Genomic DNA, 17,596 nt, shown 5'->3' with positions numbered 1-17,596 from the left:
TAGGTCTTATTTACCCGGATATAAAGGAGGTCTAAAGATATAATAATATGCTACTGACATACTATTATTTTGCACGTTATACTTACTTAGCCTAGGCGCAGACCACGGACTTTTAGTTGGCCGATAGTTGGGCGAGATGTATGAAGAATCGGCCGATACCAAATCAGTGTATGTTTTTTTTTTATCCACAACGAGGAAGCTCTTGGCCTGTATCTCACCTGATGGTAAGTGATGATCAGGCCGAAGGTGGAAGCGAGCTTCACCCGGAATCCTCAACCACGGAGGAATTGGCTATCTTACCTCTAACTGCCGGAACACAATAACGCAGTTAACATTGTTGTTATGGCGACAGACTTAGGTAAGATGGTGGTAGCTAGCCAGGCGGACTTAGAATAAGCCCTACCACCAACCAAACCGAACAGAAAAATCTGCCCCCACTGGGAATCGAACTCGGGACCTCTGCATCTGAAGCAGGTGGGTCTTACCACAGAATAATAATAAGTACTACGTACAGAAGTGTTACTTCGCGAAGGTATTTAAAAAAATGTATGCTCAATGTCATTAACAATATGGTGTAATTTAGCCTGTCTCAAGAGTCAAGCACCATTTTGTTGACAAACGTCAGTGATCGGCACTGCGCCGAAGCTATAGGGCTGACTTCGGTAAAATGATGTGACGTGAGGTGCCAAACTGCGGAAAATGGCGGAGGAAATACATGATTTGGCATGAATTATCATGAATAATATTAACTACTTATTTACCTCTCAATGTCTTGAGGCAACTTAAAAAAGTACACTGTGTTTTTTTTATTATTATTTAGGCAGTTAAATACTGCACAGTATTTAGTACACCATTTTGTTTATTTTCTTCCATCATACACAAGAATACGCGTGCGTGAGTCAATGTTCGCTCGTATGTGAGGCCTTGTCGAATAGTATCCTGTAGGTGGGCCATCGTGCGTGTTTTGTTTTCGATGTAAACTCGCGGAGATGAACAGGCCTGGTACTTCGCTAAATCGACCTTCGCCACTTCGTATGGGACCCGATCTGAACGGCCCGACCCAACTATCGGCCAACTAAAAATCGGTGGTCTGCGCCTAGGCTTACACATGAGCCTACGCATCTTATTGCAAAATGACCCCTATTTTAAAATTAATAAGGTCTACTCACGCATCTGCCCGCTGGCTACCGCGTTGTACTCTTCAGGCGACTGCTGCACGATCAAGTCGATCCGCTCTTGCAAGCTCAGCAGGAATAGCACTGCCTCTTCCCGCGTCACGCCTTTCATTTCCATGTCGTTTACCTGAGAATAATTTAACGGTTAAAAGATTAACAGGAGACAGCTGGGAGACAAAAGAACTTAAGTGGGTAAGTAATCATGTCTCCCCTGGCCTAGGGAATATATTGGGCCTATCAAATCAGGGGCCATCAAGGAACTCAAGGAGCGCTAAATAAAACTAAACAAAATAAAGGGAACAAAATAAAGGGAACTGTTTAGACACTGGCTGAACCAGTCGAAATTTTCAAGTGTAATACGCTGTTAGAGGGAACTGTGTTAGAGGTACTTAGTTGACATGAGAAATGCTAAGTTAAGCAATGCGTGGCAAGACGTTGACCAGTGGTATAGTCTGGTCTGCGACCACGTAGAATTTTGTGTGCGAGCGCGACAGCAATATAATTACGGGCGAGCGATAAGGATAGGTAGCTTGGGGTCATTGGACAAAATTCTACGTGCTCCGCGACCAGACTTTAGAAGGAATCACATTTGGACTAACCGAGTTGGCGTCACTGTAAAGTAAGATCCTCTCACTCGCTAGTGGGTAAAATAGCAAGGACAACTGGTTAGGGCCGAAGCGGTAGGAAGATTATGTAATTACTCGCCAGTGGCGCCAACTAATGCCTTCGAGAACTAGCAAATTCAAACGGTAAAACTCTTTGTAGGTACACTATTTCCCGGAAACAATACTATCCTTACCTTGAGAATTTTATCAGCCGGCTGTAACCCTTGCAACGCCGCTGGACTGGTGGGCTGCACCCCTGATACAAAGACTCCAGACCTATTCCCTCCGCAAAGTCTGAGGCCAACTGAACCCTCTTTTTGGAAACTGATTAACCTTGGCTCGCTTCTGTAAAAAATATTAACTTAAGTTGTAATTCAAAGATCCGCTGATAAAATTGTTTTTGTAAATACAAAGCTATGTAAAGCAATAACTACTATATTGATGACTGAACAAAGATTGCGAACAGCTAGGGACTGGAATTCTCTGCCTGCTGCTGTCTTTCTTTCCCGAACACTATAATCCGGGCCTCTTCAAGGCGAGAGTGAATAGGCATTTACAGGGCAGGAATCCTAGACTGCATCTCACTAAACACCAGATGTGAGTGCAGTCAAATACCTGCTTTGTTCTGCATAAAAAATGTCTAACCAGTAAGGCCATCAAAAGCAGGTCAATCATAAGAAGTATCAGAAAAAAAACACGATAATAAATGCTGTACGTACGGTGGTTTATTCCTTTGTGTTCCCATCGCATCTTCTTCAAACAGCTGTCTTCTGCTGCTATAATAATCTGCTAAGACAAAAGAAAAATAGATCTTTTAATTACTTCTCCACGAAAAATTCTTTCACGTACTTAGATTATCTTTTGTTTTCCTTTACAACTTTGATATGTTCTGAAATCTAAGCTTAATATTGTCCAATTAACGATGTTTTACATTTTATTTTTAAGAAAAGTAATGTAACCAATGATTCTAAATCAAACAAAGCAGTAAAGTTAATTAAAATAACGTATGTACCTATTTATGTAACGGTAGTACATTTTCACAGCAACTAGAGATTATTACTCGTTAACAGCTGACTAATGCGTATCAAGAATGTGCGATTGAGTAACAGGCAAGTGTGAAAGCACAAGAATTTGACGAAGTGATGATACTTACCGGATTTTAGGAAAGTCATCAAGTGTAACGTTATTTGAGAAAATCTATTAAACAATTTTGACTGACTTGAATGTAGTTTTAATTCCGTTACATCTCAAGAAAATCTTTGAATTTCCTTTTTTTTTATCCACAACGAGGAAGCTCTTGGCCTGTATCTCACCTGATGGTAAGTGATGATCAGGCCGAAGGTGGAAGCGAGCTTCACCCGGAATCCTCAACCACGGAGGAACTGGCTATCTTACCTCTAACTGCCGGAACACAACAATGCTCTTTACATTGTTGTTATGGTGCCAGACTTAGGTAAGATGGTGGTAGCTAGCCAGGCGGACTTGGAACAAGCCCTACCACCAACCAAACCGAACAGAAAATTCTGCCCCCACTGGGAATCGAACCCGGGACCTCTGCGTCTTAAGCAGGTGGTCTAACCACTAGACCACAGAGGCGGTTAAAAGATTCTAAGACAATAAAGTCCCATTAGACTTCCTAACTTACATAATTATCATAACACTAGAATAGAGGAATGCAAAATGGAATTATTATTATGAGTATGAGTAGCACATTCTTGCTAACAAGCAAAATGGTAAAATTGATTGTTACGAGTAGTCGCCTTGTTGATGGCATAATGTCCTTGTCAACTAAAATAAAACCTATGTGAGATAGATTTGATGCATCATCATGATGTTGAATGCCTTGAGCAGATTACCTATTATTTAACTTTAAAAAGTGTACAAACTGATGCTGCTTATGTGACATGGTGACATAAATAAAGTTCTCACAAGTCGTCACATGCTTCTAAAAATATTACCTTCGTTCCTAGGAGGCGGCGGTCTAGGCGGCTGATCGTTGCCCTCATGCGACATGGGCCCTCGTCTGCCCTCGCTGCCTCTAACAGGAGCAGCGACGTATAGGTTCTGACCACTGCTTAAGCACGCAGATCTCCTGTTTGCCTCCCCTGTATATGTTGCATGGGGTTGCTTCTAAGAGTACTACCTTCGTTCCTAGGAGGCGGCGGTCTTGGCGGCTGGTCGTGGCCCTCATGCCACATGGGCCCTCGTCTGCCCTCGCTGCCTCTAACAGGAGCAGCGACGTATAGGTTCTGACCACTGCTTGAAAACACTTATCTCCTGTTTGATTCAACTGTATAAATAGCATGGGGTTGTTTCTAAGAGTATTACCTTCGTTCCTAGGAGGCGGCGGTCTAGGCGGCTGGTCGTGGCCCTCATGCGACATGGGCCCTCGTCTGTCCTCGCTGCCTCTGACAGGAGCAGCGACCTATAGGTTCTGAGTTCTGACCACTGCTTGAAAACACTTATCTCCTGTTTGCCTCCCCTGTATATGTAGCAAGGGGTTGCTTTTAAGAATATTACCTTCGTTCCTAGAAGGCGGCGGTCTAGGCGGCTGGTCGTGGCCCTCATGCGACATGGGCCCTCGTCTGCCCTCGCTACCTCTGACGGGCGCGGCGACGTATAAGGACCACTGCTTGAGTACGCTAACTCTGATTTGCTTCCCCTATATGTTGCATGGTGTTGCTTCCAAGAATATTACCTTCGTTCCTAGGAGGCGGCGGTCTAGGCGGCTGGTCGTGGCCCTCGTGCGACATGGGCCCTCGTCTGCCCTCGCTGCCTCTAACAGGAGCAGCGACATATAGGTTCTGACCACTGCTTGAGCACGCTGATCTCCTAATTGCTTCCCCTATATGTTGCATGGTGTTGCTTCCAAGAATATTACCTTCGTTCGGCGGTCTAGGCGGCTGGTCGTGGCCCTCATGCGACATGGGCCCTCGTCTGCCCTCGCTGCCTCTGACAGGCGCGGCGACGTATAGGTTCTGACCACTGCCTGATGGGATCTGTTTGAGAGAGAGAGTATTACCTTCGTTCCTAGAAGGCGGCGGTCTAGGCGGCTGGTCGTGGCCCTCATGCGACATGGGCCCTCGTCTCCCCTCGCTGCCTCTAACAGGAGCAGCGACCTATAGGTTCTGACCACTGTTTGTAAACACTTATCTCCTGTTTGATTCTCCTGTATAAACAGCATGGGGTTGCTTTTAAGAATATTACCTTCGTTCCTAGGAGGCGGCGGTCTAGGCGGCTGGTCGTGGCCCTCATGCGACATGGGCCCTCGTCTGCCCTCGCTGCCTCTAACAGGAGCAGCGACGTATAGGTTCTGACCACTGCTTAAGCACGCAGATCTCCTGTTTGCTTCCCTCGTATCTCACATAGGGTTACTTCTAAGAGTATTACCTTCGTTCCTAGGAGGCGGCGGTCTAGGCGGCTGGTTGTGGCCCTCGTCTGCCCTCGCTGCCTCTGACCGGCGCGGCGACGTATAAGTTCTGACCACTGCTTGAGAACACTTCTCCTGTTTGATTCTCCTGTATAAATAGCATGGGGTTGCTTCCAAGAATATTACCTTCGTTCCTAGGAGGCGGCGGTCTAGGCGGCTGGTCGTGGCCCTCATGCGACATGGGCCCTCGTCTGCCCTCACTGTCTCTAACAGGCGCGGAGACGTACAAGTTCTGATCACTGCTTAAGCACGCAGATTTCGTGTTTGCTTCCCCTATAATATGTTGCATGGGGGGTTGCTTCTAAGAGTATTACCTTCGTTCCTAGGAGGCGGTGGTCTAGGCGGCTGGTCGTGGCCCTCATGCGACATGGGCCCTCGTCTGCCCTCGCTACCTCTGACGGGCGCGGCGACGTACAAGTTTTGGCCACTGCTTGAGTACGCTGATGAGATCTGTTCCCCGCCTGAGTACTGGTTATGGGGTGTCGCTTCTGTAAGATGAAGGTATACATTGAATTCCAAGAATTAAAGATCCTTCAACTTATTGACAGACAGGCAGACGTGCTCGGGGCAGGATACAAGCTTTCATCGTGCGGTCCACACAGCTTATGACCGCAGTTTGTGGAGGAACACTATTCTGTGGTCGCGATCCTCATCAGTAAGGGACCGAGGAAGAAGAAGAAGAAGAAACTTATTGAATTTGTCTTTAGTAAAAAGAAGTTACTTGCATGGCATTTATTGTGAGATATAGATAGAAATTGAAATAGAAATAGAGAAGTTGAATCTGTAAATCATTATTGATACACATAGGTAATTCAAAAACTATAACAACTTTACCACTTTACGTACCTAAACTATTGTAGTTGTTCTGATAATTCCCATTCGTCACCGTTTCTTCCCTGATCAATTCTCTAGTTATGACCAGGTTAAGCCTGTCTTTACAGGACTCTATAAGTTTCCTGGCTTCCTTCAGGGTCATGGCGTCGGTGACGGGGCTGTTGTTGATCTTCGTCACCACGTCTCCTTCGCAGAGACCTTGCCCGGCTTGGTTTAACTGCTCCCGAGCTCGCATGGTGAGCTCTTTCACGTACAGCTTGCAGCCTAGGACGATTCCGAAGTCTGGAAAGAGAGGAAAATATTTAATTTTAATTGAGAACATCAGATCACTTCTCGAAATTACCGCCAAGCAGCTTGAACATGCTGGAAGTAGAGAAAGGTAAAGAAATCTCAAGCAGCTGTAAAAAGAACTTGAAATAGGTACCAATATTTTTAACATTCTTCTATTGTCATGGCAACAGTAGCATGTGATGACCGACGAAGCGAAAGTTTCTGAAGCTCCTGGATGCGTACTGGTCGTTGTGGAAATCCTTGAGGGAAGCCTTTGTCCAGTTGACGTCTTTGGTAGAATCGATAAGAGAGACTGACCTTCCTTCTTCCCTTTCCTCTTCAAGACCAGTTTGATAGGAGTGAAGGTCCCGGAAGCCCCTGGATGCGCAGAACTCGAAATCGAAAAGAACTCGAAAAGGTCGTGGTGGTAATCCTGGAGGCCTTTATCCAGTTGTGGACGTGTTTGGGACTGACCTTCCTTCTTCCCGTTCCTCGTCAGCGCCAGCTTGATGGTGGTAGGCGCGGTGGGCGGCGGCGCGGGCGCTCGCCGCTTGACCACGAGAGCGACCGCCGCGCCGGAGTCTCGTAACACTTGTACTGCCCGCGCGTACTCCACATTCTCTAGGGGGACACCGTTCACGGACACTATCCTGTCGTTTACTCTGGAATAGGAGAAGGAGTTAAATTATCTTTTTAAAGACGACTTGGATAATTGAGTAAAATAATTATTGTACTTAATTTACATTAAGATGGGAAATAGGTTGTCTCTCAGTGAGCTGCACCGCACCGAAACCGCTTATAATCCGCCAGTGTGGCAAGGGCCTTACTCTTTAAATTTGGAAGAACCTGGCTAGTACCTACTGCCTACATAACGCTAAGGTACTATTGTCTGGTCGGGATTATTTGAAAAATCACGTGGTTGTTAGTAAATTGTTTGTCCAATGGTTGACAAGCAGACATTTCTGGAATTAAGTCCTCCACACACCTTTCCGTGTGCATTAAAAAGTAAATAAATAAGTAATGATCAAATTCTCTCAGCAAGTTTACTACCATTACTATCTTAAGAATAAACCAGAATAAAACACTCACTGTAATTTGTCTTCAGCTGGCCCTCCTCTGAGCACATCAGACACGGCTATCGACGGGTCACCGCTGGCGAAGTGGGGGTTATCCCTCCCACCAGACACGGCGATCCCGAAACCGTACCCTGGCACCCTGTTCAGGCGTACCCTGTGCGTTTCCCAGCCAGCGCTGCGTTCGGCTGTCTGTGGAAGAAAATATTTCATGGTAAGAATTGAATCCAGACTATCAAAATACAAGACATTTTTATGTGATATGCTTAAAAGGCTTTTGGTAAAGAATTCCAATCCATAAGTGAGAGATCCATGACTTCAATGATTGAATGATTCAATTTCAATGTTTTCATAGTGAGGCGATTTTCCCATTCATATTCTTTAAAGGTGTAAACTATGGGAAAATCCAATTATAGGACTTGCACTCTTTAATTCAATTACACTTGCTAGACCGTAATAATTATGCAGAATACCCGTCTCTCGCAGAAATCAAAGCTTAGATGTTGTTGAATTTTGTGATTTTTCGGATTCTGAACTTTTTAATAAAGATCGTACTTTATAAAATGGCTTTAACGTTTATCTACGTATCTTTCCAGGAAATGATCTCAAAAACAAACGTTTGTTTACTGTGATACTTCTATTACGTACGAAGAAACCCATGTACCGTGTGTAATTGAACTCACTCGTGCAGAAAAAGATGTCACGGAGTAAATACATGACCTAGAATCCGCTAAAGACATTACGCGCATACTTGAGAAAGCCTGACCTGGTACTAATGCAATAATTGCAGGTTCTTTACAAGTACTACTTGGGAATGCGTTAAAGATTAAGGAAAACATAACGTACAGAAGTAATAAAAGGTTTAAATATCATAAAATGCCGTCATTGCCTAATAAAAAAACCAGGCAGATGATGACGCAGAAAGAAATTGAGAAACATACATTAAATTAATGATCATAAACAGTTTATTAGCTGTAAATAGTAGATACATAATCAAGAAAAAGAAAACAATGTAGACAAATAACAAAACAAAGACGTACTTAGTTAAGGGAATCAAGGCATTTGTAACCTCAATACCTGTGCCATAAACTTCATTCTTAATGAGATCCTAGACATAACAAATAGACATTTCGTTCCTGCCCTTCAAATCTTCCATTGATAAAAACAATACAGAATTGTAGAAGATTGTGGCTCTATATTTTCTAACTCATCATTATGTTCGAACATTGTACAGGAGCACAAGAAGGCTCGCTCAAGCGTGGAGAATATACGAACAAACTTGTTTGGACATGTTTTGTGCTTCCAAGGTTGGAATTTAATAAGTAACATTGTCAAAATGCGGATCAATGACAGTCATGAAACAAAGCCTGTGTTTAATTAAGCTGTTAGCGTGCGTCAAACTAGCCTAATTAAAATCCAGACAATCAAAGTGGATATTGGTAGAACAAAAGAAAAAATCAACGAGGAAGTTGGGGAAAATAAATTTAAAGTAACTGAAAGAAAAATAAAATATGTGGAACAGATAAAATAAACGATAATAAAAGACAATAACCGAGTAAAGAACATTGTTTAAAATTGTATGCTTCTCAAAGTACCTAGTTCGTTACCTGATGAGACAAGACATTTCATAGTTGACCCGAATGATGCAGATTTCGATACAGCTTTTAGAAGACCAAAAGCCTTCCAAAAGCATAATAAATAACTTTTGTTGTCGTGGCTAACTCAGATTTGAATAATTAACGAACCGCCTAAGGATATTGAGATTGTTGTAGTTGGTTTTATGACCCACTTGATTCGTTGTGAGTCTGTTGAGGAGACAGTAAATTTGTATTACGATACATTGCGACCATGTTTTGTTTGCCATTTAAGGAACTAATGATATACTTAGCTTTTGAATATTTATGAAATGTGTAAATTGGAATTTATGGTTGTGTTGTGAACCCCAAACTGTGCCATTTGTTACACAGCGGTGCGTCAAAACAACATTTTAAAGGAAGCGTCACAAAAAGTTATCTTAAATTGTCTACCTATTTACGGGACTATTTCCACCTCTCGTTCCCACCGCTGCAACTCCTGTGTAGTGTAGCCAGGATTTACAGCTTGACCGCCAATAAAAACCCAACCGTGAAGGTCAAGTTTGTCTACCTACCTACTTGTAAATCTCTTCAAATAACAACTTATTTTCTATTCGTAGGTACCTAATGTTAATTTATTCCGCGATAATGGTCGTAAACTTTTCCAGAGATAGCTTCACTAAAAGGCCTCATTAAGTTTCAAGTTCGTTTTCCCTTTTACATCCACGAACTGCTCATTCATTAAGTCGATTGATAAAAGTCCGTCAATAAACGAAGCTTGCGCAGTCTAAGTATGGTCTGCACATCAAGCTTAAACTGTGGCTGTTATTCCGTTGGAATAGGGGTGGTTTTGCCACTAAAATGTATAATCCGATGTGCTTTTCTTCATTACTAGTATTCCTCGGTTCTCACGCGATCTGTGGCACTCCCTGACTGAAGACAGATGGTAATGGTGAATGCGTTTTCCCAACTAGCTTTTAGCAAACATAAATTTGACTGTGGACATGAAACCGCGAAAAGGAAAAGTCAAAGCGACTCACGCACAATCCATAAATATTTGCGTGTCTGCGCAAAATTAATGGCAAAGAATAATAAATAATGTTTGTCAAACGTTTTATTAGAGCACAAAAGAGTTATGAACAAAATAAATAACCACGTATTAAGGTCATTAGTCTCGCTAAACAATTCTCGAACTTCTAAATTCAGTGAAGATCTTCTTATATGATTTTGCCGACAAAAATTAAAAACTTGCTAGAGCCATTACAAGTTTAATTATTTGACATAAATCTCATGGACCAACCACGAAGTTAAAAATGGTTCAATAAGATGTTAACTTTTTTGCGGTAAAAATTGGTAACTTAAGGGCAATAAGTACTCGTGAAATCATAACTAGAGATCATCCTCTTTAGAAAAATAAGGGACATTAAAGTACCTACCTATAAAATCCAATTCATTTAAAGGTTTTGATATTTTATCTACTTTTGGGTGTCTAAACGTTCTACACCCATGTCTCTCTATGCCAATTTATATGATGTGCCTGCCGTTAGAATACCTTCTCAGGATGTGACACTTAATTCTCACTCAAGGAAAGACAAACTTTTAAAATATTTAGCTATGTATTTCGAGACGATCTATTTACAATACAATACTTGCACAGAAAGAGGTCAATCGTCGAATCCAACTCGGATGGGCAGCGTTCGGGAAGCTTCGCCATATACTCACGTCCGAAATACCGCAGTGTCTCAAGTCGAAAGTATTTGACCAATGCGTGTTGCCAGTGATGGTATACGGATCTGAGACGTGGTCGCTTACTATGGGCCTCATAAGAAGGCTCAAGGTCACCCAAAGGGCGATGGAGCGGGCTATGCTCGGAGTCTCCCTGCGTGATCGAATCAGAAATGAGGAGATCCGCAGGAGAACCAAAGTAACCGACATAGCTCGCAGAATTGCTAAAATCAAGTGGCAGTGGGCGGGGCACATAGCTCGTAGAGACGATGGCCGTTGGGGCAGGAAAGTTCTCGAGTGGCGACCACGGGCTGGAAGACGTAGCGTGGCAGGCCTCCTACTAGGTGGACCGACGATCTGGTAAAGGTCGCGGGAAGAGCCTGGATGCGGGCAGTGCAGGACCGTTCATTGTGGAAAACCTTGGGGGAGGCCTTTGTCCAGCAGTGGACGTCATTTGGCTGAAACGAACGAACGAACTTGCACAGAATCGCCTCACAGATACGGAGCTGTACGTTAAAAACTCTAGGCACGTCTCTCTCGATGGGAAAATGTTCATGGGTTATTTAAAACACATTCTAAACGATTTGACAAGTAAATGCAGTTTAGAATGCTGAAGTGTGGTTTATTTAAACAACTAACACTTTCCATTAGGTATTTTTCTAAGTCAATGGCAAGAAAAACCGATGAAAAGCAAGTTTTGGAAAGAAAAACTTGATAATTCGATGCTGTTGGCCCATGGTACTTTTATAGGTCATTTTCGATTTCAAAATAAAACCTTTTGCCTATATTTAGTGTGATTATTCAACTGCTATTGGGCAAGAGGTCGAAGCACAGCGGAGGCACGTTACCGAATCCCATACGCCCACGCGAAATTATAAATGCATTATTATGCAATTAAATCATAGGGAATCGTCTTGATTAAAGCAGATACCTTGTTATGGCGCCGATGTTTAAAGACTTCTTTCAATATAAAGCCGTGATTTTGTTATTTTGTTTAGTAATCAGTTCAGAATACTTTAACAAGCTCTATTAACCCTCCTTCTGGCGTAGTCAGGTAAAAAAAGCTTGATAAGCCTCTTCCTAGTAATTACTTACATAACCCTATATTGTGTTGGATTTGTGATCAAATGTTTTTCCCCATTAATAATAATTAATATTATCTAATAGTCATCTTATTAACTTTCTCTAGTTTGCTGAATTTTCTGCATATTCATATAACGATGAATGAATAAATTGGTTTTGAAATGAAACCGTTTGTGAGGTAGCTAATTAAGAATTTTCTACTCAATTACTGGATAGCAGTTAATAACTTTACTTTAGTGCCACTTACTTTTACCACAGAATAAGTAATAGTACAGGTACAGAAGGATTACTCCGCAAGACGATTTAAATAAATGCGAGTCTTGCTACGACGCGATACAGTGGAATTCAGCTCGCACAGCACTACGTACCTACAATTTTATTCACCTACAAGTTTTGTCTCTTTCTATCGCGTGCCTCTGAACTTTTCTTACGCTGTTAGGGTTGTTGTCTAGTGAAAAAATATTAAACTACTTATTTGTAATGAGGTACGTATGTAGGTAAGTATGCATTCATTATGGAAAACCTTGGGAGAGGCCTTTGTCCAGCAGTGACGCATTCTGAGCAGTAGTCATAGTAGGTTAGGTTCCTATACTATCCTAGTAATTATTGATTACCCACTTGGCCAACATACCTTTCAGCATCTTTGGGAAGCGAAAAAAAAGATGAATCCGGTAGATTACTTTTCGAATTTAAACACCCGAACGCCGCACAATATTTCTTTCTCTTTATGTCCATTTTTAAATAATACTTCGATCATAGAATTATAATCATACTACAACGCACGCCAGCGTCCTGACGAGCGCGCGCGTGACACTCGACTGATATAATACCCGCCGGCGCACAGTGGTCCCGATTTAATAAAACATGGACATTGATGCTAGAGGCACGAAAATTTTTTTGATGGTTACTGCTATGATAACTAATAAGGCAAAAAAATATTACAATCCTACGACGTCTATTTCGTAGTAAAAAAAAATATATACATATTTTTTGTATGGAAGAAATTACGTTTCTGTCAATTTTTCGAAATTCTTTAACGATGTCAAGATGCCGATTACACATGTTATAAAACAAGTGATTCTGAGTATTTCATGCGAAGATACTTGTCACTTATCTCTGCGTACTTTTGAGTTATCGAGGGTTGAAATATCGATTTTTTTATATTAAATATTTCCACGAAAAATTGCCAGAATTACAATATGGTGTATAAGGGACACTTTTGATGACACATAACAACGACTCGCACTCGCGCGCGCTCGTATGCATCAACTTTTACTAAAATAAAAAAAAATTAAGGGAAATTCTTAATACAACGTTGTATGTATAGGTCCGCTGGCCGTCAAAAAGTAGCTTATACGAGAGGTTGCCCAATTTACAATATGTCCATCATTGATAACTCACACAAATATCGTCTCTCTCTGAAGGATAACAAGTTTTTTTTGTTTCCAGAAGCTCTTGATAGGATGGAATCCCATAAATACTCTCTGAAGCGAGAATGAATCTCAAATTGCGATATTGCCATTTTGACAAATTACATGATGTAACTAGCGCTAACGTTTATCTTCAGGTAGACACAGTTTTAAGTTAAAAGATTGTCTACTATTTCACACTGTTTTTCGTTTTGGAACAGTTCTTTGATTATAGGTAGTCGCTAATTTCGTTTTGTTAGACTCTTTCAGTTTAGCACATAAAGCGTAAACTAATTCCTCCCCAGAATGATCTAAAAGTGTTACCCCCTTACTAATAAAAAGTTACACAGTTGTTGAACACTGTTTTAAAATGACATTTCCATACTAAACGTCACTTTAAAACACTGTTCAACGAGCGTGTAAGTTTTATTAGTAAGGGGATCAGAGAGCGCCTCTTCTTCTGCAGAAGAAGAATTTTGCATAAATCTTCAAAAGGTTTTTTATTTATACTAAAAGTCGATGGTTGCACATCTACTTTCGCAGTCTCATCAACTGGAGCGTCTTCCTCAGTATTAACGTTATCTATGCGTTGTGTTAACTCGGTAAAAAACATTGTTTAAATCTATATTACAATTCGGCCAGACAATTTCAGAGTCTAGCCAATGCGAATTCTGGTGCAAAAATGTCTTTTGGGCTCTGCTGGAAGCAGACCATATCTTCTTTGATATATTTCTTGTAAAATTACGACTTAATGATTTGATAATTACTCAAATCTTCGGAAGACAATTCAATGCCAATACGTTCGTCATTTTAGTCTGAAATGGTCTGGCCGAAATGTAAAAATATAGATTTAAAAAATGTTTTTACCGAGTTAACACAACGCATAGACAACGTTAACACCGAGGAAGACGCTCCAGTTGATCAGACTGCGGAAGTAGATGTGCAACCATCGCCTTCTGGTATAAATAAAAAACCTTTTGAAGATTTATGCAAAATTCTTCTTCTGAAGAAAAAGAGGCGCTCTCTAACACTTTTAGATCATTCTGAGGAGGAATTAGTTTACGCTTTATGTGCTAAACTGAAAGAGTCTAACAAAACGAAATTAGCGACTACCTATAATCAAAGAACTGTTCCAAAACGAAAAACAGTGTGAAATAGTAGACAATCTTGTAACTTAAAACTGTGTCTACCTGAAGATAAACGTTAGCGCTAGTTACATCATGTAATTTGTCAAAATGGCAATATCGCAATTTGAGATTCATTCTCACTTCAGAGAGTATTTATGAGCTTCCATCCTATCAAAAGCTTCTGGAAACAAAAAAAACTTGTTATCCTTCAGAGAGAGACGATATTTGTGTGAGTTATCAATGATGGACATATTGTAAATTGGGAAACCTCTCGTATAAGCTACTTTTTGACGGCCAGCGGACCTATACATACAACGTTGTATTAAGTATTTCCCTTAATTTTTAATTTAATTTTATTAAAAGCTGATGCATACGAGCGCGCGCGAGTGCGAGTCGTTGTTATGTGTCATCAAAGGTGTCCCTTATACACCATATTGTAATTTTGGCAATTTTTCGTGGAAATAATTAATATAAAAAAAACGATTTTTCAACCCTCGATAACTCAAAAGTACGCAGAGATAAGTGACAAGTATCTTCGCATGAAATACTCAGAATCACTTGTTTTATAACATGTGTGATCGGCATTTTGACATCGTTTAAGAATTTCGAAAAATTTACAGAAACGTAATTTCTTCCATACAAAAAATATCTATATATTTTTTTTTACTACGAAATAGACGTCGTAGGATTGTAATATTTTTTTGCCTTATTAGTTATCATAGCAGTAACCGTCAAAAAAAAATTCGTGCTTCTAGCATCAATGTCCATGTTTTATTAAATCGGGACCACCGTGCGGCGGGGCGCTTCGCTGTAGGTAATTATCGGATGTACCGCGCGGAGTGAGCCAGGCCTGCTTTTACCTACAAGATTTCAGATAAAGTTAGTAACTTAATTAAAAGAACCTACTTACGTTCCAACTTCCAATATCAGTTTAGTTTGATTAAGAAAATTATATCAAATTAATTTCCTTTGCAACTATCATTATTTCCCTGTCTGGAACAGGCAGGCAATAAATAAATCTAAAATCATACAGACATAATCTACAGAGCTTCCCGCCAATTTTGTTAGTTTTGAAACTTTTTTGTTTAAATTAACTTTTATACGGTGCAAAGAAAACAAATGAAAATTAACAAAAGAAGGACAAGACCAACCTGCAGCTTCTCAAATCCAAAGTTATCCAGTTTCATGATTGATTCGTCACACATGCCAATCAAATTAATCGAGCATAATCAATTGCTAATTAATCACCGGCACTAATTTGCAATTCGTAGCCACTTTTACGTTTTACACACACGATACACAATCATGTTGATCACTACACAGCAAAGAAGACACAAAGTAGAACTAGATTACTAGAACCTTTTTTTTTCGATCGCAGAGTAAACTTTTTAATTTATGTTTAAACGACTGACGAAGGCGTCCGCCCAAGCAGCCAGTCCCACGTCTTATGATGAGCTTATTTAAAATTCGAAATTCGGAGGCTCTAGGTATATCCCACCGAATTGAAATTACCTAAAGACGTGTTAATTTCTAAGGCGTACGGTGGGTTCTCACCGCGTCCGTTTAAACGTCGTTGTAGAAGTATGGCACGGTAAGCACTGCTATGCAAATGTACGTTTGTTTACTGAGAAGTTAGCGGTGGCGTGCCGAGTAACCGATCCAATGAAAGTATCGACCAAACATGTGAGGAGTAAGCAAATTAGCTACCGTGATCTGGTTACTTTGCTCCTACGGGATTTAATTAGCAACGCCCTCAATGCTTGTTATATTAAACTAAGCAATGCCATTTCAGATCGAACAAACAGTAGATGTTAGTTGTAATTAAGTGTGTAGGTAGTTTAACGAAATTCATAACTATTTTTAAGTAAGATTGAATATCCATCGACCAAATAAAGGTGGCGTACCTACCTAAACCTACATTTAACATTATAGCGCCAAAATTTAATTAAATTAAAATAGAGACAGACACGAAGATAGCGCAATAGTTAAGGAGTTCAACATCCGACAAGGTCGCAGGTTCGATTACCGATGCCGTTCAACACAACCAAATATCTGAAGGGTAGTTTAGTTAAGCAAGTACATATTATGCAATAAAATTGCGTGTCACAGGATAATACTCGTATCGTAATCTGCGTAACTGGTACAGTACAGTCTGAAACCTTGTAAGAAAAGTACCTACTCATAGATGGAAGTTATTTTAATCTTACGGAATGTTTTAAAAAGCATTAAACTATTATCCTATCTAAATTTTCTGTAATTAAGTTCTTGGTATTAATAAAATCTATGTCACTGTATTAACAGCTTTAGAATCTCTATGCTAATACACGCAGTAAAGTGCATTGCAAGGGAAAAGTAAACTAACCTCGGAGGGTCGGATTAGAAGGTTCTAAAAGGCTTCATGTTTTTATCAGGGTCGGTAAGTAAGTAATCCGTATTGCCCTAACACTGCATGTTATGTTACTTATCTAATGATGTTGTGGAACTCGTGGATTAAAATCATCAAGAAAAAATTTAGTTACTTAGTATTGGCATCTTTTTGTCTTCGTCGAATAATTATCATCTAATTGTATCTTAGAACCCTGCAGATGTGAACTATTTTATTTTAAAATATTTTTAAACTGACTCGACCAGGAATCGAACCTTGGGCCCGCTTAAGACACTGCTCCACTACTCCATTGGGGCGTGATTTCTAGTTATTACGTCTAATAACTTTATGCCAACGATTTAGCAGATACATAGATAAGCTACCATGTAGATGGCTACGAGCATACTCCTAGGATATATTGCCCCTACTTTTTACCTCTAAGAGACATCGATGGATAAATAGGCGGCCGCAGGTACTTACCTAATCGCATCAAGTTTTTTGCCCCCTGTATGGAATGCCATGCATGATGTCAGACAAGAACCGTGAAGCCAATATTACATCAGTTTCAATCCTAATGTCAATATCAGAAGATCCACTTTCGAACGTGGTCATAATGCCTCGCATCATTGCGATTATAAGTACTAGTCGCTGCGCGGATCAGGCTACGTATTGAATATTGACAATGTAGTCATCTACCAGCAAATACCAACTCAAATTCCAGCGATTTCACAAAGCTGACGAGTTCACAGTACGAAATATGCGGCCACATCATTATTCTGGATGTATACAGCGAGCTAAACATCAATACGGCCACGAGACAGAAACCAGATGGCTTTTATCGCCAACTGATAAGCGACACATTCCTGCGGCACGCGGGAACGTTGCACGCACGCAGTTCGGTGTCACTTACAGACAATGGACATTCT

General features: G+C 40.8%; 1 protein-coding gene across 1 annotated transcript in view; it reads right to left on the bottom strand.

Annotated features, from left to right (window-relative positions):
- LOC135081888 (uncharacterized) overlaps positions 1–17,596 on the bottom strand; it is a 63,639-nt gene that overhangs the window by 23,704 nt on the left and 22,339 nt on the right. Inside the window, exons 3-14 of the mRNA XM_063976671.1 lie at positions 7,404–7,579; positions 6,789–6,976; positions 6,057–6,326; positions 5,525–5,698; positions 5,337–5,483; positions 5,171–5,266; positions 4,988–5,128; positions 4,479–4,880; positions 3,739–3,885; positions 2,500–2,569; positions 1,975–2,125; positions 1,170–1,302 (exon numbers count right to left, since the gene is read on the bottom strand). Of these exons, the coding sequence (XP_063832741.1) occupies positions 1,170–1,302; positions 1,975–2,125; positions 2,500–2,569; positions 3,739–3,885; positions 4,479–4,880; positions 4,988–5,128; positions 5,171–5,266; positions 5,337–5,483; positions 5,525–5,698; positions 6,057–6,326; positions 6,789–6,976; positions 7,404–7,579 (2,095 nt within the window). The remainder of the gene's footprint in view (positions 1–1,169; positions 1,303–1,974; positions 2,126–2,499; positions 2,570–3,738; positions 3,886–4,478; positions 4,881–4,987; positions 5,129–5,170; positions 5,267–5,336; positions 5,484–5,524; positions 5,699–6,056; positions 6,327–6,788; positions 6,977–7,403; positions 7,580–17,596) is intronic.

This window comes from Ostrinia nubilalis, chromosome 20 (genome assembly GCF_963855985.1).
Source record: "Ostrinia nubilalis chromosome 20, ilOstNubi1.1, whole genome shotgun sequence".
In the NCBI taxonomy this organism is placed as follows: Eukaryota; Metazoa; Arthropoda; class Insecta; order Lepidoptera; family Crambidae; genus Ostrinia; species Ostrinia nubilalis.
Note: the sequence above shows the minus strand (reverse complement) of the source record. Positions and strands in the feature narration are given on the sequence as shown.